The following is a 25,008-nucleotide window of genomic DNA, read 5'->3' as shown; positions in this document are numbered from 1 at the left end:
AAAAATAACTACCATTGCTTCAACCATTCTCTTCAGTTGAGAGGCTACATCAAAGCCTTCTGTATGCTCAAAGAAAATAAAAAAACGCATATATACGTTTTTGTGACACTGGTAATCAAAATAGAACGCATTTATATGTTTTTGGGAGCAAATGAGTTAAAGGGAAAGTCAACCCAAAGATTTTCTTTACAATAACATGTTCTATGCGCCCCCACTAGTCTAAACACCACATTCGGATTAATATTGTCTTTGCGGAATATTAATTAAGCAGCAAAATCCACTTGTTTTTAACCCTCTCAGCGGGCGGCCATTTTGCCATTAGCTTTTTGACTGAAAATGACATCACAATTACTCAGATAACGGCCATTTGTCAACAGCAAGTGGCAAAATGGCCGCCCCTGAGATGGATAAAAATGTGTGGATTTTTACTTCTAACTCACATTACACAAATGCAATTCTAATCAGAATATCCTGTTTCGAATCTGTACTTGTGTAAAATGCGGTCCACCAATTTGCTGCTATCCTTTATTATCAGAGTGAATGATATAAATGAAGATTCAAAATATACTTATAAAGTATTTAAAAAAATAAAAACAAATCAGGATGTTTAAAATCTTGTTCTTGCACTGTACGCACTTTGAGTAATTTTAGTATTCAATTTCTATTTTAATTGCTTTTAAATGTACTTTGAATTACAGTATGTAAAGCATATTGAGTTACATTGCATACTGTATGAAATGGGATATAAATCAGTGATTAAATATATATATATTTTTCAACCCGTAGGTACTGCCTAGGAAGTGGTAAAACCCCCCTGTATAATACACCCTCTGATATCCCCATTTTTTTTTTAAATGAATGTTATTCACAGGATTTTACATTGCTCAAAATGTTGCGAAATTTCCGAGGCAAGGAGGATTTTTGTGTTTACCCATTGGGGGTGTAGCCAACGTCTGTCGTCCGACTAGCTGGGCGGGCCCGAGTCCGTCCAGGAAGTCACTAAACTGGGCTTCTGAGGACAGCCTCACACCAGGGAAGATGAGACTAGAGCACAAATACACACTTGTTATCATGAAGAAAAACTTGTATCCATGTCAAATATCTTGAGGTAAGCAGCTGGATTACGTTAAGATGCTAGAAAGATCAACAACTGAAAAACAAGGATTTGTCTGCTTACTTTCCCTCGGAGCTGTAGCTGTTCATGCTGCCGTCTGTGGATTCTCGGCTGGCCTGACGAGTCATCCTGCTCCTCATTTCCACCGCCAGGCCGGTCTCTGTGCTCCTCTGGATAGTGCTGCGCAACTTTTTGCCTCCCGCTTCTGCACACAAGAGCAAAAACAGGAGTCAGACTCTTGGTCATTTTTAACATTGAATACTGCAGTGATGAAAAACAAAACACCAAAGACACCTCCATGAATGCACATTCATCCCAGCAAGTGACAGCATCATTGCTAAACTGCAAGTTTCACACCAAAAAAAAACCCGTGTCAGACGTTCTCGGAGCTTCTCCACTGACAAACATTTGACATCTGCCTCATTTGGCTAATCAAACATGACAGCTGACTGCTTCTATCAGCCTGCAAACTCTCATATGCTCACATCTTCCAACCTGCATGGATGCACCTGTGTCAGATGTACCATTACAAATGATTCCTGGCATGAACATAAAGCTATGCTATATAAATACATCTCGTCTCGAGTGCTAGCACAGTATTATGCATGTGCGGAAACAGATGTGAAGCCATTTAGCCTTGAAATCTGCTGGCCTCTTCATCCGGCTCACTGCAACTTTCAATAGGAGCAACGGTGACAGAGACTGAATGACGTCTGGCTCCATGTCATCATCGAGTGCTGTTTTCAAATAGCAACATTCTTGCTCTGACAAACCTTATACTGTAACATTGTAATGTCTGAGTTTATTCAATCAGCAGATTATATCCGCATTTTTTGTCCAAATGTGTCCTTAGATCCCTTTTCTAAAAGGTATTCAAGCACAGCAATATTTTATGCAGCATTTACCGTGTTTACAAAATACAAGCCAACAATAGAAACTCAACACAATTTCAAGTGCTCAAGGTGAGACTAGGAAGTTGAAATGCAGTGGTCCCTCGTTACTTCGCAATTCACTTATTGCGGATTTGTATTTGGGTCTAAAATTTATATATTATATTAGGTTGTAGCTCGCTATATAGTGGATTTTTCAGAGATTATTACATATAACCCCACCCATTCTGGATTTATGGTATTCTTTATTTATGCTGTCCATCCATCCATCCATCCATTTTCTTGACCGCTTTTTCCTCACAAGGGTCGCGGGGGTGCTGGAGCCTATCCCAGCTGGCTTCGGGCAGTAGGCAGGGTACACCCTGAACTGGTTGCCAGCCAATCACAGGGCACACAGAGACAAACAACCATACTCACAATCACACCTATGGACAATTTGGAGTGTTCAATTAACCTGCCTTGCATGTCTTTGGAATGTGGGAGGAAACCGGAGTACCCGGAGGAAACCCACGCAAGCACGGGGAGAACATGCAAACTCCACCCAGGAAGGCCGAAGCCCGGACTCGATCTCACGTCCTCAGCACTGGGAGGCGGACGTGCTAACCAGTCAGCCACCGTGCTGCCCTATTTATGCTGTTATTTTTCTTATTATATTTACAATGTTAGGGTGGGAACTGTGTGGTGGCTCCATTATGTCTCAGTAGAAGTGTAACTCGCCCCCAACAACCCAAAAAATAAAAATAAAATTGCGTCCTGTGGTGGGCATGGAACGTAACACCCGCGAAAAATGAGGGAACACTGTATAGCCTACTCATATAGCTACGCAAGACAACAAGTATTGACCAGCTTGCAAATTGTTGCTCGCAAACATACTCACTATCAACAAACATAAAATAAATTACACATTTAGTATCACATTCAGAAGTCACCTTTGACATAAATAAATATGAATGAAGCACAGGTGGACTTTTCAACGACATATTTTTTAATACATGCTTCAAAAGAAGCCACCAGTAAGTAATTCACAAGAATTATATTGTAACTATTTTTGAGTACTCGACAACAAAGCATGGTGAACTTCAACACTGTATATACTGTCTGCATATACACCGTTCCTTGATAAGCATAGTGGCGTGTCACCAATTTGATGACACAGCAAGACATCTCAGCAGCTTGTTTCAAGATTGATTAGTTTAGCTTCCTGGATGAAAAAGCTATCGCAGTGTTGGCAAATTTGCTTCAGCAGCATTTTGACAGTGATACATGTGCGTGTTCTGCATTATAAATGTGAAAAGTGTAAATCCAACCAATTCTGGTAGGATCTCTAGCAGACAGTAAATTATAGGCAGGCACTCATTCCATGCACATGTACATGTCTGTTTTCCACTATTTCCCTCCAATTGCTAGCCTGGATGATGAAGAGAATTGCATGTTGGCACAACGTAACTGACGCACAACCGGCTCAGCATCCTTCAGTGTGGTCTTACCTCCATCGTCTTCATCAAAGGAGTTCATGCAGGGGAAGTAGACAGCCAGCGCTTCAAACGACGCAGACAAGCTCATCTTACTCTGGGAGCGTTGGATCCGCATCCCGGCAGCCGGAGCAGAGGAATCGTGCCCCTGCCTGCCCATAGTGACTAGCGCTCGTCCTCAATGCAGTCAAATCGATCGATCGGCAGGTCAAAATTCAAACTGATATCTAATCTGCTCGACGGAGAATTTGAGGTTTGGCAAATGGGCTAGTCTGTCTGTAGGTGCCTCTCGGGATGAGATGTGGATTTGTTGCCTCAGTGGCTGCTGTGTGGCTGATGCTGCCTGCAGCACCTCTTTTTTCTAGGGGGGGAGGGAAGAGAGCTGATTCTCACTCCACCAATCAGAGGGCAGCCTTCTTAAACAGTAAGGCTGAAGAAGCTCTACCCAGAAATATGAAAGGACCTCCGTACTCATTTTTTAAAATTTAACAACCTTGCTTTCTCCATCGACTTATTCTTTCCCACTGCTCACCTTTTCGCTTCTTTGCGTTATTCTCATCCATATTCATCCATATTTTTCCATCCCTCGTATCAAGATCCCCACAGTGGCCAGTGAAAACAAGCTGTCATTCTGTCTGCCAGCTGCGTTGCTACGTGTGAGATGGCTGCAGCCACATAGCGGCCACTCCATCTGCACGTGCCAGATTTGGCTCTTTTGATTGTTCTGCCTACCATTACTAGCATAACACAGCTGTGTTGACTTGGGAGGAATTCGGTTTGAACAAAATGAGAAATCCAGGAGATGATCACGTTCACATGCTCTACCTAAAAATGTCATCTAACATCCATCAATAGCCTCTTGTTCAGTTTCTTTTGATCAATCGAAGCCACATAACCACAAAAAAAAAAAACATTCGCTTTCCTTCTCTGTTGAAATGAAAGTAAGCCAAAAATGATTCAGTTCTATCTATCTGGAGACGGTTGGTTTTAAATAGACTTCCTTGGTGGTCTGTTCAACACAAGGCACTGCATTCATAGTTTAAACCGAAATAAAACGTAACTTTCATATTCTTACAATGGAGTACAAAATAGCCGACACCCCAGCTCAGTGGTACTTCTAGTGAGGATTAGACAGTCAAGCCATCAAGCTTCAGCAATTGATAAATGGCCACTGCCACAAAGAAACAAAACAAAACAAAAAAACACAAAACAACAGCAACACCATTTTTGGCTTTGAAAATATGGTACAATAACTAATAATAATTTCAGAGTGATCATTACTGCAAAAACTGTCCTCTGTAAGATGCAGCAACCTATTTCCACAAGTGTGCCACTTAAGATTTCATCTGGGTCAGCACCGCCAACAACAACTCCACACTTTTGCACATCTGGGCAAAGTTGGACATAATGCACTAACATTACAACTCCAGTAATTGGGTCATATTTAATGGCTCCTTCTTTGTGAACGCCGATCCACGTGCACCCGGCTCCAGACGGATTTTTGTAAGAACAACACTGTGCACTTGGATTGGTCTTAAGCTTCTGTGGCGGTTGGAATCAGCTAGTCTGACGGTTCTCCATTTCAGTCCACACTGAGAGACTTGGTCCAACTACATGCAGTTTTCCATTATGACTACATCGTACATTTTGTAGAGTACATTTGATTCAAAACAGAGTCTATTTGGTCGCACTCGAGTAAAATTTACACTTGGAAGAGAGTAAAATATTCAGAGTAAAATTTAGTGTGTACAAGACAATTTGCTATCTCATGAATAAACCTTGTAAAGATTTTTCACACAGAAATTCTAAGTAAATTTTGCAAGGAGAGATTTTGACCACGTAAATTTCACAAGTTTATATATATATATATATATATATATATATATATATATATATATATATATATATATATATATATATATATATATATATATATATATAAAAGGAAAAGTCACTCAAGAGTTGAGGAACAAACTCACAATTTTAGGTTGGGAGGCAGTCAATCTACTCCCTGAGCCATGCCGCTCCTAATGTGTTTTTGTTTGTTTGCTTATTTATTTATTTCCTTTCGGACATTATTACAACAGATTTCACCGATCACATCATTTGCAACATCAACAACGTCCGAGAGAAGGGCTGACGGGTTGAAGCCATGGCTTACTGAATTGTTTGACGCATCAATCATCAAACATAATTTGTACTATTAATTAAATACTATTAATTTTTTGACAGTCATTGAGGCACTTCATTATCAACCAATCCCAAAAATCACGTGCGAATGCAAGATGCGTCCTTGAGTGTTAGTATATCGCTCGTCAGCTGGAATCTTCGTACCGCCAAGAGACCAAAAATGATGTTTTTGGTCTCCGTTTGGATTTTAGCAACAGTAAGAGTGGCATGGCTGTGATATGCCATATGTCATATGCATCTTCTGATTACAATTTAAAATAATCTGAATTTGATTCACTCATGGCTGTGAAGTGTATTAAACCTGTTAGTTATAAGTTCTCATTACAATATTTTGTTCCCCATCATTCTGACACGCTCACTGTGAGTGGTGTAAAAAGTCTTAAGTCATTCATAAATGATTGTACTGCAATGTAAGTTTCTTCTGATTACTGTGGTTACTGTAATGGATGCAGTATATGTGATTACAATTAAATGAATTATGCTCACAGGGTCATTGAAATAAGGCAGTGAAAGAAACAGGGGCAATACGCTGTTCCAACATCAGCGAGTACAAAGTAATGATCCGAGTCAGGCAAGAAAGATACAACAATTAGTCTCCCATCTGTTTCGTTCCCCCCGCCAAGTGCGTCAAAGGACACGTGGCAGCAGTCGATGGCCTTACTCAAACAACACATTCAGCACGTGACGGTTCAACTTTTGCACTTCTGAAGTTTATTCTTACCCGTCCACCTACTGCACATGGGCACATGGACAGAAGAGGAAACGGGCTTTAGAAGATTTCCAGTAAACCAAACGTGACACGTGTCTCAGGGATTACAAGGTAATTACAACTGCTGCAAATATGTACTGCTAATAGATGTGTTCACCTCATTAAGGGTTTTTGCCTAACTTTCTACTGTTGTTTTTAAAGCGTTCAGTGCTTCTGAGGCTAATCACTGGATTATTTATAACAGAGACTGAAGGTGAATTGATTTGTTGATGAAAGCTGATATAAAAGTTAGTTTTAAGTGTATTTTTCTGTAGACCCGATAACTTAGTTTTAAGATCTGCAATTTATGATTTAAAGCAAAAATTTTGGTCTTACTTTGGGGAGCCCCAAATTTAGGCCAAGAATTTGCATTGCGGTTTCACATCAGCATGACTAATAGAGGTTACCATTAAAGCATACTTGTACAATGTGACGTGGTCCCACAAGTGACAACATAACAGGAAATCGTATGCACCTCAGAGGGCAGGAATCTGAAAAATTATGTCCGTTCTACCGCAGCATGAGAAGATCGTAATATCCCAGAAGAGCAGTGTGGAAACCATCGTGATTGATGAGAACTACTAGGATGAGCGTCAGAAAGCTACTCTGGACCTGGACACTTTAAACACAACTCACTGGAGTGATATCAGCCAGACACCAACTAACATACGCTTACACACGTTTGTCTTTGTATCTTAGTGGGGACAGCTCATTGACATAATGCACTTCCTAGCCCCTTACCTTACCCTTACTCCAACCAAAATCAATTCAAACCTAAACTCTAAAACCAAGTCTTGACCCTCAAAAAGAGGTCTGGACTTGTGGGGCCCACCAAAATGTCCCCGCAAAGGTAGTTAAACCGGGACAAAAATGTGAGTATGGGCCCCATAAAGTAGCAAAGACAAAGGCGCGCACACACACATACATGCAGTTAAAACATTACTTTTACTACTGTCAACCTTCATGTAATGAAGCTCCTCCTCTACAGTATGTCTCTTTTTAATGACATTGCAAAATGACAAATCTTCATTGACAATAGGCTTTACTCCAAGAGTATTTTTCGGCCGTTCACCGATTAATGAGTTCGAAGAAAAAAAAGAGATAACCAATCACCAATTCGATCAGAAGAAGAAGCAATATATCTATTTAAAAAGCTTGCCCCGAAAAAAACCCATGAATGATTGATGCCAATTGAGATGTAAGGAATTACAAAAAGAAATCTTCCAAAAATGCTGATAAACATTAACTATAACATGTACTGTACCTCAATTACGTCACTTATCGAATGGGCAAATTAAGACATTAAAGGCGATCATCAATTTTGCATAAAATTCAAAATATCTTCCAATCCCGATCCAGCCGATCAGATTGGTATAAAATCTAATTAACTCCTTTGCTCCCAAAAACGTATGAACACGTTTTATTTTAAATATTGCCAGGGTCCCAGTTTTTTATTTATTTATGCTAGAGCATACAGAATGCTTTAATGCAGCTTGTGACCAGAAGAGGTCGCTTGAAGCAATAGTAGTTATTACAAAAAACGGCCAGCAGGTGGCAGCAGAGTATAAGAGATCAACCAGAGCCATGTTGCCACAAGCCCTTTTCCGCAGTGTTTTCAACAGGTTTGTGAATAACGATGAAACTTAACAATATTCTAATTCTAATTGCTGCATAACTGAAACAGATAGAAATATACTCATAAAAGAAGAGACTCTAATCTTTCTTTTGGTAGGTTCCATGTTTTTATAGTAATAGAACACAACATTTTGTGGGCCGTGCAAAATCAGTCAAAATTCAGTAAAACAGCCTGAAGCGAAGGGGGTTGCTTCAGTGAAAATGGCTGGGAGTGAATGAGTTAACAACATAAGACTAAATTAAAGTTCACATTGACTTTCTTAGCTCTGGGCTGTTCTATTTCATGTCATTCTATATAGTTTGTTAAAACAGATAAGGAAAGAACACCATATTATTTTTATGAAAGCCAACAAATGGGTATTGGCTGCAATTTATGCTTATTGGAGTCATCGATTAATCTGTCAAGGTCAATTGACAGATTAAAAATGGTTTAATTTCCATCCCTTCAAATACAGAGCAATTATTTCAAATTGACTGTGTGGAAAATGCACAAACATGGATTATGATTCAGTAACTGGTTTGGTTTGTAACATTGCAACAATCTTGATAATTTTTTTCCAATGTAAAAGCAGTTGTTTGCAAATGTCTTGTTTTCATAACCTGGCAAGAGCCAGATTGATGTGATGTGAATCACTCAAAGTCGTTCTCTACAATCAATCTGAGATTGCTCCAATGTAATTTGCTTGCGAAAGGCGGGACATTCTGGACAATATTTCGAGCTGATTGGATGACGCAGCAACTTGTACACACCTACCAAACTTTTGTTTTGATTAATCACTAAGTGCCTCTCACTGTTCCTCTTTAGAAGGAAACTGTGTAAATCTGTGAGAACAGAATTCATTGCAGCATCCATGCATTCGTCCACCGGTGTCGCCAGGTTAGGTTTGTTTGTTTCCCACGGGCTCGGTGCTATCTTGTCTTATTCACAGCCGCATATCCCGCCCCCAAACACACTGTTGCTTTGTGATCGGTCACAACCATTGGCAGGCTCGGTACAAAATGGATTCTCCGGAGTTTGTGAACTCACACGAGAATTCAGCTTACAGGCAAGTTTATTATTTTCATTCATTCAACACAATCAGTCTGCTTTCATTGAGGACTACAACAATTGGAGAATATTTACTGTCCAGAGGCTTAAATTCCAAATTCGGACACATTGGGGGGAGAAAAAAAAAATACATGTAGCAGCATCACGTTCACCCTGTTAAGACTGAACAGCACACTATATTTTGGTCATGTCTCATCAAGCTTCCTCACTGATTGACAACTTTTGGAAGAGAAGGAAGGAAGGAAGAGGAAGTTTAGTTTTTTTTTCTTTCCTGTGGTTAGAAGCCTAAAAATATAAAACAGAAGTTCATATTTAGTCACAACATAAGCACTGTGGCTGGCTCAAGTGCATGTCAGTAGGCCTCGATTGAATTACACAATGGTAGCCATTATTTGTTAGTACGATAATTATGTTTTGTTAATATTATATTGTTAAGAAGGTGAATCCAGGGACGCAAGGGTAATGCTGTTTCGAAGTTAATAAGTAGACAAGATGAACGCCATAGCTCTTAAGTGTACAGTTCAAAGGAAAATTAAGGGTGCAAATAGGGTTGTGAAGCTCTGATGTTTGAAATAATATGACTTTCTGTAAAAGATGGCAGCAATCTTTTAGTTGTGGGGCCGAGCACAGCTTGTGCAACCCATCACTCTGACAGCTCTCCAGTCTGCATGTGTGTGGTCTGCTTCTCTGTGTGCTATGAAAAAAAAGATCATCTAAATAATGTAAATTGAATTTCCTTTTGATGGCTTACAAACAAACTAATGGATGACAAATGGGTATTTGGTCTCGTTCAAAAGTCCTGCCAAAGCTAAAGTAAACAAGATTTTCAAATGATTGTTTTTTTTAGGGTTATACATGTACAACCCGTGACCATGTACATATACCTTCAGTGTTCCAATCTTGTTTTATTTAAAAACAATCAAATCGGTGAAATAAACAAATATCGAAATGGGTAGTTTTACCTGCACATGAAGTAGTTCTCTCAATTAAAAATGAAAATCCTATTAGTCATCTCAGCAGAACAGGACAATGGCTGACTTTTACAGACCTCTGAGGAGGGAAATGAGATTGGTGGAAAAGATCCGTTTATTTTTAAGGGATCGACCAATCACCGTCCAAAATTAAGGAAATCAGTGCACCCCGTATATATATATATATATATATATATATATATATATATATATATATATATATATATATATATATATATATATATATATATATATATATATGACCTTCTGAAAACTGTTGGCCAGAGGCTTGCAGGAGTACCGATTGTGAACAGCTAAGGTGTTAATCTACTAATTAGAAGATATTTCAGTCATAAATGGTCAAATAAAAAGCTGCAGTTTTAAAATGCTGTAAATTTGAATTGCATTTAATTCAGTGATTCTTTAACATACTAATAGAGAGAGCACATGTACCACATTTTGATCTCTGCTCAAGCCGGTCCAAAATCATGTGGACTGAGTACTCACAAGATTGAGCAAAACACATATTTTGAATGTGATAACGCCACTGCAGTGAGTTCATTTGGCATTCAGAAATTAATTTAAAATATTTCCCCTCATCTATTAACTCTTTCCATACATAAGCCGTATCAATACGTCATAGTCACTGCGTATATATGACATATTTATACGTCATAAGCATTTTTTCATGCAAGAGTGTACAGGAGGGTCTGACGCAGCTTCTGACTGAAGGATTAGGCTTGACTGCAATGTTATTTTTGAAAAAAACGGCCAGCAGGTGGCAGCAAGTATAAAATCAGCAAGGAGTAAGTGTAGGTTGGGACTGGGAGTATCGGCTGTCACTAGCGTGCTGTAATAGCGCTGAGGCAGCGGTCAGGAAGTAGAAGATAAGTGATGGGCAAAACAAAATAGTTGACCATGTAGGATTGTTTTTTTGGCAAAAAATAAAAAAGCATCCTCATCGGCTCATCAAAGCATGACGGCGGCGATCGAGTTGCTGCACATCAAGGAATGACGCTTCATTCGTCAAGCAAATGCAACAAGCAGCCGTCGAGCGATGATTAACGTGGTTCACGGCCCGTTTCGCCGGTCACGTCGAGCCCTGGACCACTGGATGCTGCGGCAGAGTCAGACCAGACAATTTTTTTTTCATGTGCAATAAACTGTTATTTTGTTATCAAAAGCACTTTTTGTTTTTTGTTGTTAAAGTCAAAGTTGTGCTTGAAATGTTTGTTTTACAAAAATCTCTTTCTCTATGTTTTTTTTTTGTTTTAGATTTTTTATTTTTTTTTTTGGACAAAACTTAACTATATTCTAACACTGATAACTAAAGAACAGAAAAAGATTGAAATATATTCTGTGGGCCTTGCAAGATCAGTCAAAAATCAGTAAAGCGGCTGGTAATGAAGGGGGTTGCTCCAATGAAAATGGCTGGGATTAAATGAGTTAAGCAATAAATGGTCAGGCACAATTATACCTTGTGGTTTTTTATCAATTTACAGCACTATGCCCACAAAGTTCCCAGAATCTTGAAAAGTAGTTATCAGGCTCCTTTTATGTGGAACCACCTTCCCGATATGTTCTGCAAAGCAGGGCAGGTTCTCTCTAACTACTTCAGAGCAGGCTTACAGTAGAGTACATTCTTTTTCTTTGATAAAGCAAATAGTCCGAGATGGCTAAGGACTGTCCCGAGTCATCCTTCAGTAAAGCTGCTGTAGTCCTGGCTGTTCAAATTTGTCCCTATCAGTTCTTATACAGAACTGACCATGTGTACCCCCTTGAAATAGTTGCTTTCATTGCCATAATCAAGATCACTGCCACAACTAGTTCACTAGTCTGCATCAATATTAAAATAGTCAACCTGGTTGAGTTGAGCACACCTCAAATCCTTACTAACATCACAGTTCCAAATATCACTATGTGTACTAATCTCAACCCTGTTCCGTAGTCAAAGCGAACATCATAGCACCGCATGTGATGTTGATGCACACGTATTTATTTACGTGCCGACCTTCACTAGTCTGGGAAACATCATTCTATTTCAGTTGAAAATTGTCCTGGAACTACACCTCCCTCTCTTACTGTTTACACACTCTTTTGATTTATTCGGCAGTCATTTAGGCAGCACACACTGTTGCTTGCTGCCAAGTAATGAAATCCATTATGCCTCCATTGCTTGACTACAACAGAACCATCGAAACTCATGACATAAATTTGACATTAATACAGAATAGCATTGACTCACACAACTAAACTAGTTCTAAACAGAAAAATCTAATCTCAGAATTGAAGACAGAGAAATATGAGGCAGAATTTATAAATGAGCGTTTGTTGACTGACAGCAACGTCAAGAAGAAAAGCTCCAACAGCTGTGACACATATTCCAAAATAAAATGATAATTAATGTAGAAGCAGCAGGCATCATCAGCATAATTCACGACAACTCTAAAGCAGCAACAGAATAACAAGAAGCAACGAGGAAACAGGAGAGGAAATTCCAGGAGTTGACATAGCCTAGAGGAAAGAGGAAGAAGACATGAGGAAAAAGTCACGTTGTTGGCTTCATCTACGGCAAACGTCTTTGCCAAGTCCAAAGCCTGTCTTTGTAAAAAGTTGGGGAAAGGAAGAGACACACGGTAACGCAACACAAGACGACTACATAGGCAGGATTTTTTTTTTTTTTAGATATTTGTCAGTTTCCTACCTGTTTGGCTGAGTTGTGAGGTGCTCCGGCTCTTGCGTGACATGCCAACCATGGCCTGCATTTTGGCACCAATGCTGGAGCGCCTCTTCTTGTCGTCGGTGCCTACCGTGCCCACCGCCGTGTCCGACTGGCTGCCGTCTGTCTTTTCCAGGTTACACATGTCGCCGCTGATGCTGGTGCTCTTCGTCATGTTCACGCCGCCCGACGAGCCCATCTGCCTGTTTTTCATTTTGGATGCAAAGTCACTGTCAGCCACCACCATTGACAGGGGGAGGCAGGAGAGAACAGAGAAGAGAAAACAGGCCAAAGGACAGGAAGAGGCCAGTGGGGAGGATGTGATAAGAGAGAAGAGGGAGACAGAAAGTGAAGGAAAGGATGACAGGAGAGTGAGAGGAGATGGGAAGGTGTGGGGTAAAAAGGAGAAAAGGACAGAGTTCAGGTACAGGAATTCATGACTTACAGTATAGAAGACTTACGGGCTCAGCGTGTATCGGCATGCAAAAAGACTGCTTGTGTGTAGCAAATTGTCATGTTTTAGGGCTGGGTATCGCCAATAACCTCGTGATACGATATGTATTGCGATACGCGTGTATCCCGAAACATGTCCTTAAAGGCAATACGCACTCTAATATTTTCATTACTTTGCATACATTTTAGTGATAGTCTGATATGTTTTTTTCCAAGGCCGATATCGATACTGATTATTAGTAGTCAAGCAGACTGATAATCGATATTTTAAGCTGATATTCAATTGCAGTACAGCCAAAATTTTATTAAATTAAAATCTTTTCATTTTAAACAAATAAAGAATTGACAGCCTTGTTTAAAAATTATAACAAAAATCGCAATATAAATAAACAAACAAACTAACTAAAAAGTGAGCTTCTAGGTCCCTAAAGTTTTCTACTGCAAGTAGTTTTCCAAAGTTTCAACATACCAGTAATTTCTTCATTTTTTATTTTTAAAAATAAAAAATGTAGGGAGTTCCCAGTGTCAGCATTATTTTTTATAAAGTTGAAGGTAAATAAATCCATACATGAAAAGTTTTCAGTATCTCACTGAGCAACAAATGCATGCGAATGTAGCTAATTTGCCGTTTTCGTCAGGGTTTGAAAAAGATTTCAAAAAATCTTTGCAGACGGTGAAAAATTGTCTGAATAAGTTTGAAACAGTCTGTGAACATCTTACAAATCCTGATGAAAACCCTAAATTCGCTACGTTTGAAAGCATTCATTATGCTGGATGGCAAAAACGTTTTCTTCTTTAAATGTTAGCAGCGCTTCCGGTTTACCGCCAGCACCGTGCCTGTTCGAAATGTGTGTGCACTAGGCAGCTTTCAGAGAAGTGCTGGTAAACTTTAGGAATGATTGTGAAATATCGATTCAGACACCTGTACAAGTTGCAACAATCTATTCCCCAAACGATTTATTTTAGCACACCACTATCAAGTCAGCAAGTTGATTTTGAAAACTAAGATTCAAATAAAACGAAAGCATAGAAAGTATGTGAAAATCAAAATGTATTGCTTGTCGTCGCTACTCAAAAAGTAAGGACTTTACTTTGAAGAGACAACATGGCAGATTGTGTGATATGAAAGATTCAAGACAACCATTAAGTTTGTGTTAAATTGGTTCTGCCAGCTGCTCTTTTAAAACTCAATGGGGATTTTTTAAAATCTTCCAATGTTCAAACAGCATTTAGAAAAATCTGTAGCAACATCATGTGGTTTACCAGACTGACAGTTTTCAGTTTACATGGTCACCACTTTATCCACATAGCATAAAGGTAGAAACTAATAGTGGATGCCGGTTTATATTTTAGATCTCTTGTAATATCTTACACTGATCCGTACTTTGGTCTGCCATGAGAGTTAATTCTCAAGTGGAAGGCTTCCTATCTAGGCCACATCCCAAATTAAGATCTTATTTTAGCTCATCCAGTTATGTTATATTTAAGAGACAAATTATATTTTGTGTCAAGGGGTTTGCATCGTTGATGAGATGAATTATATGTAGAACTTGATCTACTTCTCACGATTCATAATGTTTAACCTTTGCTACCTTTTGAAGATAATTTAATGTGTCACATGTAGTTTGATGGTCAATTCTATCAATTACTCAAACTGGGCTCTGCAAAATCTGCTCTATTATATAATATGTACTATGTTAAGATCATTCAAACTGGAAAAAGTCTTATCCTATCATGCTATGCGTCTGTGAAACTATATAGACTGTAATTGAGGATTGCTTTTTTCTAGATCTCATTTTGGTTTCCTGCTGCTGGTGCAATTAGACAGATGTCCGCACTGTGGACAACACAGCGACTTGCTCTGCATTTTAAAACTGTTTATGTTGGTGCCCGACGCCGTGCAGATGGGTTCTGCTGTGGATCAGTCTACCCGCTATACATAAATATTGAATACTTGGCATGGCACAGTGCATTGGATTAGTTAATCCAGCCCGGCGATTTCAGGGGCACAAGATGGGAAATTGTTGGGAGGGGTATTGGCTAAGGCTGACATGGCTTTGCAGCACAATCAGAAGCTTTCATGCACACGGCCATGTTCGATGAAAAATATGGAGTGGTTGAATAAAACAGGAAACACAGTCCCTCATACATTGTCTATACCAGTGGTTCTAAAATGTGTTTGTACCTCTGTTCAAATGCCAGGATTTTGTGATATTAAAAAAATAGACCAAGATAACTGTTTCCCCCCATTAATGTAACATATAAACTCATAAATTTGGGGCTATTTCTTCATATAAAGCTTCCTTAGAGAAGGTGAAGGGAATTAAAAACAGTTCCATATATCTGTCAATGTTACCACAAAACCTTCAGTTTTCTGTGAGAAAGCAAAAAATAAATAAGTAAAATTGTCATGAAAAGCCTACTAGAACAACTAAATTTTATTTGGGATTAATCAGAACTGATTTAAATGGTGGCAGATGTGTGCTGCCTCCCATTTAATATGAATTTGAATGTGGTGGGCTAATACTGCCACATCACAGTTATAAGAGGGTGTGTACAACCACATTAATTCAATTGATAATTTTAGCTTTCCCTCTACACTTTCCCTTTTCCCTTATGAAGATAAAAAAAAAAAGACTTGTACAGGTTATAGGTCACATTACGGTGGAAAATTTCAGATTTAAGGCTCTTAGTGCTTGTCTTGTTAACTACAATAATCTGACGAGTTAATGGGCTTTATATGTATATATAAACAATTCCCCCCCCCCCACAAATATAACTTTTTCTTTGTTCTTTAGACGAGCTGTTGTTGAAATGGTGTGGATAGACAAAGGTTTAAGTAAACATTTCCCCCTGAAGTCCCTGTCCTTGAAAACACTGGCCTTTACTCTTACCTGAATGAACCGTTACCAAGGCAACAAAATTGGTGAAAAAGATTTGAAGATGAGACCCGAGATGTAAAAGCGCAAATGGAAACCATAATTCATCTTGGAGGCAATTGGACACACTGTGTGAGTGCATATGTTGGTGTGTTGGTGTTTTGCGTCTGTGAAACAGAAGTTCTCATAAGACTAAAAACACAATTGGCTCTTATGGTGTTTACACACCAAGCCATGTGAGCAGGCCCATTTAATGCGCAGTAGATGTGTATTTACACTGTGACCTGAATACATAGGGATGAGTCACTAGTAAATGTACCTTGTAGCGATGTTTCTGTTCAATTACTCTGCTTCAGTGCTTTCATGGTTTGAGCATGGCTGAGCAATGAACAAACATTTTATCATTTGAGTCAAGCTGCATCTTCCTTTAAGTATCCAGTTCTGTTTCGTTTCAGCAATTGAAAAATTGATCTTAAGGCTCTGAATGACTCAAATAGTTTGTGCTTAAGGTAGGGCAGGCTAACATGAGCGTTAATATGGCAGACAACTCCACTCCGAAGTGGCACAAATTCATATATAACAACATTTTCGCTGCTTACCAAAATCATGACACCATCGCGAATGACTGTGTCCCAAAAAAGGACAAGGAAGAAGGTAACGGCCAGAGGTGGACTATTTACAAAATGTTGCTAGTCTGTCGTGTGTCTGTGCCTTGGGCACTCTATCATCAATAATGTAACAGACTGAATCAGTGGCCATCTGATAGAGGAGTTATCAAAGTTTGATTGAGTGTCAACTTCAACGCTGCGGTTTCGTAATCCTTCCGGCGGCATTCAATTGTTAAGAGAGGTGCTACAGGCCTCGCTCTCTGCATTTGGCCAGCCAGATCCTCGGACCTCACTGTGTGTGAATTTTTAGGGCATTTTATCAAATATTTGACCGATCTGCAAACTAAATCCTTACCAATCATTTTCTTCACTGATGTGTTTATAAATATGTGCAGTACAACGTATTAACAATTTAAAGTATGTTTTCAGTAACAACTGCTCAACGTTGAGGTACCAAATACTGATTTTCAAAAAAATCTAAAATGTTCTGTTTGGCCTTGGGTATCTTGCAAGGGGTCAAACTCTGGGTTTTTCATGATTCTGAGTTGATTGCAAGCATGTATTTTTCACCAAAACAATTCCTTGGTTGAAGAAAGGCCATGCCCACTCTCATGTCCAAAATTCAAAAGTAGCTTTATTTGTAGTCACAAGTAGTTACAAGTGCTGACCACTTCAGGATCAATCACTTGGTTTTCTCTAGACTCACCACCAACATGACTACAATTCTTGCATGAAATTCCTTTACAGAGTCTACTTGTAAATGTTGAGATGCACTTAACACAATTCCTCTTACAGAACTGCGCCACAGGTTGTTACCATCTCCATTGCAGTTGCAGCTTGCGAACTGCAGTAGCTCGTTAAAAGCCATGGGGTCTAGTGTTGGAACTGGCTCATAGCAATGTACACCTAATGTCCATCTATAGCTCAGTAATGGGAAGAAATCTGATGGTGTTTATCCTTGTCCTTGTTCTGTCGGTGAATGGAAGAATCTTCACTTTAGCTACTCTCGGGATCTTGGCTTTGTCAAGCGCCTTCAACTTCACTCTGTGGACAGCTGCTGTTGTTTGGGGATCTGGTAAAGATAGTGATAGTGAGAGGTTATTTTGATCCAAGCCAATAAATGGCAAGAAGTGTTTCCCTGAATAGAGACCATGTTTGGATCTATATTGTCTCAGGCAAATTGGATCAATACATTGGTTGTTTACCCAACCTCCATGGCCTCCATGACCACCCGATTATCATGGCTAGTTTCACTTCCACTGGCTCTCGTAAATGATAGATCCTCAAGCACAGAGTCAACCACAACCTCATCATCAATCTACTCATCAGTTTCTTCCACAGTGGTATAAAGAGTACCAGACGTGTCTCGGATGCCATCTCCATTCCTGTTATTGAGGAAGCAGTATTTGTAGCTTTGTGCCTCAGAATACGGCTATGTGTCTCCTAGCCTGTGTAACTTGTTGAGCATCCATTTTAACTCAAATCTATGATCAAGTTGTATGGCAAGTCCCATCTGGTATCCCAAAACTCCAGATCGAGGCCAACAGCCCTTTATGAAGTTCTGCCCCCAAATGGCTACTCTTTCATCGGTCTTCACCTTTGGCCTCAGGAACAACTGAAGACTCTCAGGAACAAGAACCTGTTGACTCTGGATGGCAGTCATACTGTGTGCTGTGGGGTATGACTTTGGGTCTAGAACTCTAGATCGACCATGGTGATGTCATTGCATATCAACTTCAGTGCAGTCTTTATGATTTGTGTCTGCTCATCTCCAAACTGAAAATTAACATGGTGCTCTCGCAGAATGTGGCTGTGTCATCTTTGAGGCTGAGCACATCTACACTTCTCTCCTGTGATGTGAAATACAAGGTGGCACAGAATTTATCTGGGAGTTTCTTCTTTAACCAATACTTTGAATAATGAAGGCTCTTAGCTGGTGATGGATCAAACTGCTGTAGCTTTACGTGGACTTGGTCAAGACTCATCACCCCATGCTCGAGTTCTGAGTCTAACCTATCACAGAATTCAACAAAAACAGCCTCTTGTTCTATAATTTTCTTTTGTCTTCTCTTTTTCCTCTAACTTCAGTTTTGGATTAATGGCTACCAGCTCAGTGGCCTTGTGGTAGAGTGTTCGCCTTGAGACTGGGAGGTTGCGGGTTCAATTCCCAGCCGAGTCGTACCAAAGACTATAAAAGAACAAAACAAATGGGACCAATTTTGTCTCCCTGCTTGACATTCAGCATTATGGGTTAGAATTGAGAGATTAGATCACCAAATGATTCCCGAGCGCAACCCCTGCTGCTAATCGCTCCCTCAGGCGATGGGTCAAATGCGGAGAATGAATTTCGCTCCACTTAGGTGGGTGTGACAATCAGTGGTACTTTAACTTTGTTTCAAAATGAGTTTTGCGGCGCAAATGGTACAGGGTTTATTTCTGCCACAAGGTCATTGATCCCTTCCAGATGTCAAACAACTTCAGTGCCCCAGTCATCCTCGCGACTCTGTGTTGTCTGTGCAAGCTTGCCTTCAGTATATCTGGCACTCTATGTCTCTAGTCTATGTCGTTCTCGCTTCCTCTGGACAGGTTCTGCAGATCTGTGCAGGTTGGTTGCAAAGAATGCATGCATTCTTGTACAGAAGCTGAACGGACCGAGAGCGATAACGGTGGGTATGGCTGTTTTTCCATAAATGAATGATTTTTGCAAAAAATACATTATTGCAATCAACTTAGAATCATGAAAAAACCCTAGTTTGACACCTCACAAGATACCCAAGGCCAAACAGAACATTTTTGATTTTTTTTCGAAAATCAGTATCAACTTTGAGCAGTTGTTACTAAAAAAAACATACAGGATTTGAACTTCAACTTTTTAATACATCGTGCTACACCTATTTTCTAAACACATCAGTGAAGAAATTGATTGGTAAGGATTTAGTTTGCAGATTCTCATATATTTCCCTTACTAAATGGGCTTGATGTTGTCCATTATGGTGGTGGTGGTCACACGGAGCACTTGCAAAACATGAAATAAAAACTTGAAGTACAACATGTGTCCAAGCTAGACTTTTCTATTATTTTTTAGATATTGTGTGATTGTTTTGGCATATTATTTTTAAATCACCCAGTACATTGATAGCGCTCTTGACATTGACAAAAAAAAGAGTAAACCTCAGTAAAATCGGTTGAGTAATGAGTATTTCATGACTTAATTTCAATGTCCATACAATGCCTTTGATGGGAACGTGGACGTCCCCAACATGGCCGACATGTATGTGTGTCAGTTAGCTGGCTGCTACAGCGCACTGGCGTATACATTCTTCATATCTATGGCTCCAATTAAGGCTTGAGTGTGTACAGCCAAAACTGTTAGTGAGGTAAGAGAACTTCTCTTTGAACAAGAACAAAAAAGCAAAGTGTCTGAATGAAGAAATCCCAATTTCTCAAATCACAAGGCAGACAATTTTTTTAAGTAAACTACCATGAAAGAAAAAAACAACAATATTTGCTAAATTAAATTAGAACAGAAATAAAGCATTCTTTTATTTTATGTCCCCCCCGAAAAATGGAGAAAAACGATAACACCTTTAACATATTTTGTTGAACAAGCTATAGGCAATCACTAAGATCAACCAAATTCAAAGTCTTGCAGCTGTACAAATTGCAGTAATTTGTGGCCCAAATGTATACTGTAGCTGTCATGAAGGACACTGTTTGCAGTCTGTTAAAAGGAGGCTCATCCAGCTCACTTTCAGTCAAGTCTTCAAATTCGGTTTGAAAACAAAATGGTGTGATAAAGATGTTCCTCTAGAATTAATTTGTGTTCATAAACATTTTTGGCCTTTCCTGAAAGTGAACTGATGGGCAATAATAATGGTTGGAGTATTGCTGGAAATTAAGTTTGGGTGATTTGGGGGAATGTTGGGGTGTGTTGTGGAAAATGGAAGTGGCTGGCAAACAGTAACATTGAGGCATTGGGACAAAACACTCACATTACACTGAGCAGCACAGACACACAGTGAAGCAACACAGTGCAGCCATCAAGTAAAACAAGAGTCAACTGTCTATAATCCATCTGAACATAGGAAAACATTCTCTCTGCTTTTCACTCTTTCGTTCTAAAATGTGTATTACTTGTGTTGATATGTAGAACTCATTTGGCTTCTGTTGTGAATTCCACTTGATAGTTAGGACAGTGTAGACTTTCTCTAGAACTATAAATACATGTGCTCTGATATGGTCTTGACTTTTTATTTCTGTCAAGTAGGAATACTCTCATGTGACTAGAATAAAGGGGTCATTGTTGATTGTACTGAACTCAAAATAACTAGGCTCCTTGCTCTGACACACAAAATTTCTAATTTTAAAAAGATTGTTTGAGAATTAGTGAAATATCCTCAATGGAACATCAATTTAACAGCAAACTGCAGAGAGCTGACAGATCTACATACACACATTATATAGTTGTGGAGGGTTGAGGTTACTTTGGGAGTCTTCCAATAACATGAAAGACTGATCTGAGTGCTCTCTCTTGGTTTCTCTCTGGTTGACTTGTAAACAGGCATGTTTCTAACATACTGGTGTTAGTAATATTTATTTGTAGAGGTGGGCATTCCATCAATATTGACAAAAGGTCCGTCAATCCGTCAAAGACGGAAGTCCATTTTGTTGGCAATTAACGGTTGAAAGGCAACTTGGAAAAACTGACGGGCTAAGCATTGCCAGAAGTGAGTTTTCGCCCGTTAGCGTAATCATCAATAATCGGGTCAGTACTATCGGATCTGGGCATTCCATCAATGACAGAATGCCCATTTCGCTGACGAAAGGCGGAAACACTGATGGTCACCTACTTTGCTGACGCACCGCAGAGTACTTGCTTTCCTGCGTTTGCTGTTCTTCAGCAAACAAGTAAATTTACACTTACCAGGTAACTTCCTCGCACACCATTCTCTCTCTTCTGGCCTAATTGTCTCAATGCTAATAACCAGTCATGTTGTAGAGCTCACGTGATGACAAACTGCCCTGATCATGTTTCCTTCGTCATTACTGGTACATTTATGTAAGCATTAGTTTAGTGCTCAGTTCACTTATCTGACATCAGGGTTAGGGTCCTTTGGTGCGCCATTTTAAGTCAGACAGGTTATTAAACAGCTAAGGGTCCTAAAAGGGGGACGCATTGAATCCATTGGCCCTGCGCGGCGGTATTCCTGGCAGTTACAACCATGCGCACATACTATATATGGTGACAATAGTGAGGAAAAACATAGTAACATAACAATCTCAAGCGGACTGAATGAGTGTGAAGCTTCGTAAATCGTAGTTGAGCTATCATTAAAACTATATTGTTCCGTCTTCTGTGTCCTGCCCCGCTCTTTGACTTGAGTGCTCATGTGGATGAGGTGCTCCAGCAAAGCCCCCGTTGACGGACTGAGTATTGACGGACTGCGCTCATTAAATTAACTGTCGGTCCTAAAATTTAATTATCTTTTTTTTTTTGCCTGTTTGAAATAACATTAACGGATTGATGGATTGACGATTACAGTTTGATTCGGTTTGAAATAATTGATGATTGATGATGACGAAAGGGTGTTCCGGCTGTTGACGAATGACGGAAGCACAAAATTCATTGACGTGCCCACCTCTGTTTATTTGGCTGTTTTGTTATCCATGCCTACATTATAGCTTCAACACCATTAAGGAAGCATGCACAATGGTGACGCTTCACATAAAAGTGAAATTGATGTTTATATTGATTAGTAGTATTCTACAGCTAGAGGCTGCTACGCTTGTTACCTGAGGTCAGTCTCTGAGATACTCCTCTGGTGCAAGTCGTCTTCTTTCATCAGCATTTCTTCATGATGCTGCTCGTCTTTGTCTACTTTGTCCCTTGGTCCCTTTCTCACTCCCTTTGCCATCCCCTCTTTATTGACCTTTGCCCCTTCACCTCTCTTGCCTGTCTCTTCCTCTTCTAGTACTTCAACTAAATGCTCATCCCCCTCCCGCGACTGGCTCCTTGATCGCAAATGGCTGTAGACGGAGACAGAAGCAAGACAGCACATGCACAGCAGAAAGAAAACCAAACAAAAACATGAGAAGTGTCAAGTGACAAAAATAAAGCCAAACACACAGAACTATTGCAGCCAAGATCAAAAGCAGACAGAGCAATAACAGAAGACAGAAATGCCAACCTACTGCTGAGTGTCATGCAAGATGTTCGTTTATAAATCAGATACAGGAAACACCAAAATGATGCAATGTCTTGTGATTATTTCACCAATTATGACCAGTTGTGGACAAGCTTCTCCCACAGCTTAAAAGCAGCAGAGTTCAAACATTTGGTTCGAGATTTTTCTACAACAGAGCCAAACCTGAACTCATTGGGGTGAGAAAATGGCACAGTATGCTATCTGGTGCATTTTTCTCTTGGGCTCAACCAGGTGCAAACAATTTCAGTGTTGAAAATGTCTGGACATGGGAACCTATACAGGAATAAAACATTTCAGCTGTGGGGGATTTGTCCACTCATGAAAACAAGACATTGGGGGTATATTGAAAAAACTTCCCTGAAAGAGGTCATCTTACCGGATCTTGCGGTTTCCTTGTGGCCTTTCAGACTGGACAGACATGTAGCTCGTGCTGCTGAACCGAGAGGCGCTACTGGTTCTCGACACAGCGGACACGTCGCTAACATCACTGTCTGATGATTTGGCGGACAGGTTATCTGAACCCCGTGGATCTCTGCCGGAATGCTGTTCAGAGAAGAAAACAGGTTATAGTCTTTCTGTCATTAGGATAGACCAGAACAATTGAACATTTGTATGTTCTTCCAAGTAACACCATGTTGCTTTTGAAGAGCAGCCACCCTCGATCAGGGTGTGCCATGCTGCAGGGAAAGGCAAACATACTCCATGCGCAGAAAGAAAAATGTTTCTATTAAACAGAGCGAGGTGGTGCAGTATAAAATAGTTTGTGGCAGTTGACACCCAATTTGTCGTGCCTACTATTCCCTCCAACAACAAATGGGTGCAACAATATCTAAACCTCATGATTTCATTTCATTAAATGAAACAGTTGGACACTTTAGGATTCATTAGCCTTGGCGGAACTCTTCACTCAACTCAGTAGCATTCTTAAGTTAGCCCCTCAATTCATTTTCCATACTGTTACTCATGATTATTATTATTTTCTAATTGATTTGATCTATTAATACTGTGCAGTGTTTCCCACACCATTTTAATACTTGGGCGGGCCTCCGAAGTAAATTGGCCACCACCCAAGAAGTTTTCAAGAAAATGTATTAAAAATATATTTAAAAAGAAAAGAAAAACATGTCGCGACAGGCTAAAACACATGTAACGTTAGTTTCGCCGTCACTCACTTGTGGATCGTGAGGTTGACGTAGTAACAGGAGTGAAACCCACCTCCCTTCCAACACGCCTCCCATCCCCACCGCCGGAGTCCACCCACCCAAGTAGATTTCAAATCTGTGGGAAACACTGCTGTGATTACTTTACATCTCCAGTTACAGCTTACCATAAAGAAATTAGAAAGGCTATTGTCTCCATATAAAAAGGCTGTGGGCAAGGATATGGGGGGTAGGTAAGGTGCAGAGTCGGTTGATGTTGCACTGGTGGAAGTAAGATAGATGATTGGCTTATTTTATTGATACGGAAATAAAAATCATAGTGTGCTGCCAAAAATGGTACCTACAGTATACTCTTGAGGAGGGGAAGAGGAAACTACGAAGCGAACAGCTAAGATGGTGCAACTGCTTAATTTGGATCATGTAGATTTCATGCCAACAAAGACAACATAGGTTTTGTCACTATTTAATTTCATGAAGTTAGAGAGTTGAACTAGATGTTAATTTCTTATAAGCAGCAAGTGAGGGAGAAGGGAGGAAGTGAAATTATGTTTTTTCAGGAGAGGTAGAGATTGGTGTCATCTGTGAACTAATAACAGATAATAAATAATACATTTATCAAAACTGTTTTTTAAAAATCCATGTATTAAAAATGGTGCCAAGGTGGAGGTAAATGATGAAAATCAGAAGCCCCCGGGACAGAGCCTTGGTGCACACCATAAGAATGGGTAGAGAAAACGACTTTTCTGAATTAACTGAGTGCTGTCTTTGAGGTACAAATGAAAGCAGTACAATGCCGATTGAAGATATTGTACGGAGGAGGAGATTATATGAGCTGGTGTCAAAAGCTGCACTCAGGTCAAAGAGGATGAGAATCCAAAGTGAGTCAGCTGTGACAAGGTCAAATCTCCAATGATA

At 39.7% G+C, this 25,008-nt stretch overlaps 1 protein-coding gene across 37 annotated transcripts in view; it reads right to left on the bottom strand.

The window, feature by feature from the left end:
* rims2a (regulating synaptic membrane exocytosis 2a) overlaps positions 1–25,008 on the bottom strand; it is a 153,581-nt gene that overhangs the window by 3,338 nt on the left and 125,235 nt on the right. For 18 of the 37 annotated variants that reach the window (XM_077576050.1, XM_077576042.1, XM_077576044.1 and 15 more), the window contains 5 exons: positions 23,310–23,476; positions 22,521–22,754; positions 12,773–13,017; positions 1,178–1,319; positions 932–1,044 (listed from right to left, as the gene is read on the bottom strand). In XM_077576050.1, coding sequence (XP_077432176.1) covers positions 932–1,044; positions 1,178–1,319; positions 12,773–13,017; positions 22,521–22,754; positions 23,310–23,476 — 901 coding nt within the window. Of the gene's footprint in view, positions 1–931; positions 1,045–1,177; positions 1,320–3,491; positions 5,306–12,772; positions 13,018–22,520; positions 22,755–23,309; positions 23,477–25,008 lie in introns of those variants that run through there. The other 19 variants (XM_077576071.1, XM_077576068.1, XM_077576073.1 and 16 more) reach the window with 4 other exon arrangements.

Source organism: Vanacampus margaritifer, chromosome 9, assembly GCF_051991255.1.
Source record: "Vanacampus margaritifer isolate UIUO_Vmar chromosome 9, RoL_Vmar_1.0, whole genome shotgun sequence".
NCBI lineage: Eukaryota > Metazoa > Chordata > Actinopteri > Syngnathiformes > Syngnathidae > Vanacampus > Vanacampus margaritifer.
Note: the sequence above shows the minus strand (reverse complement) of the source record. Positions and strands in the feature narration are given on the sequence as shown.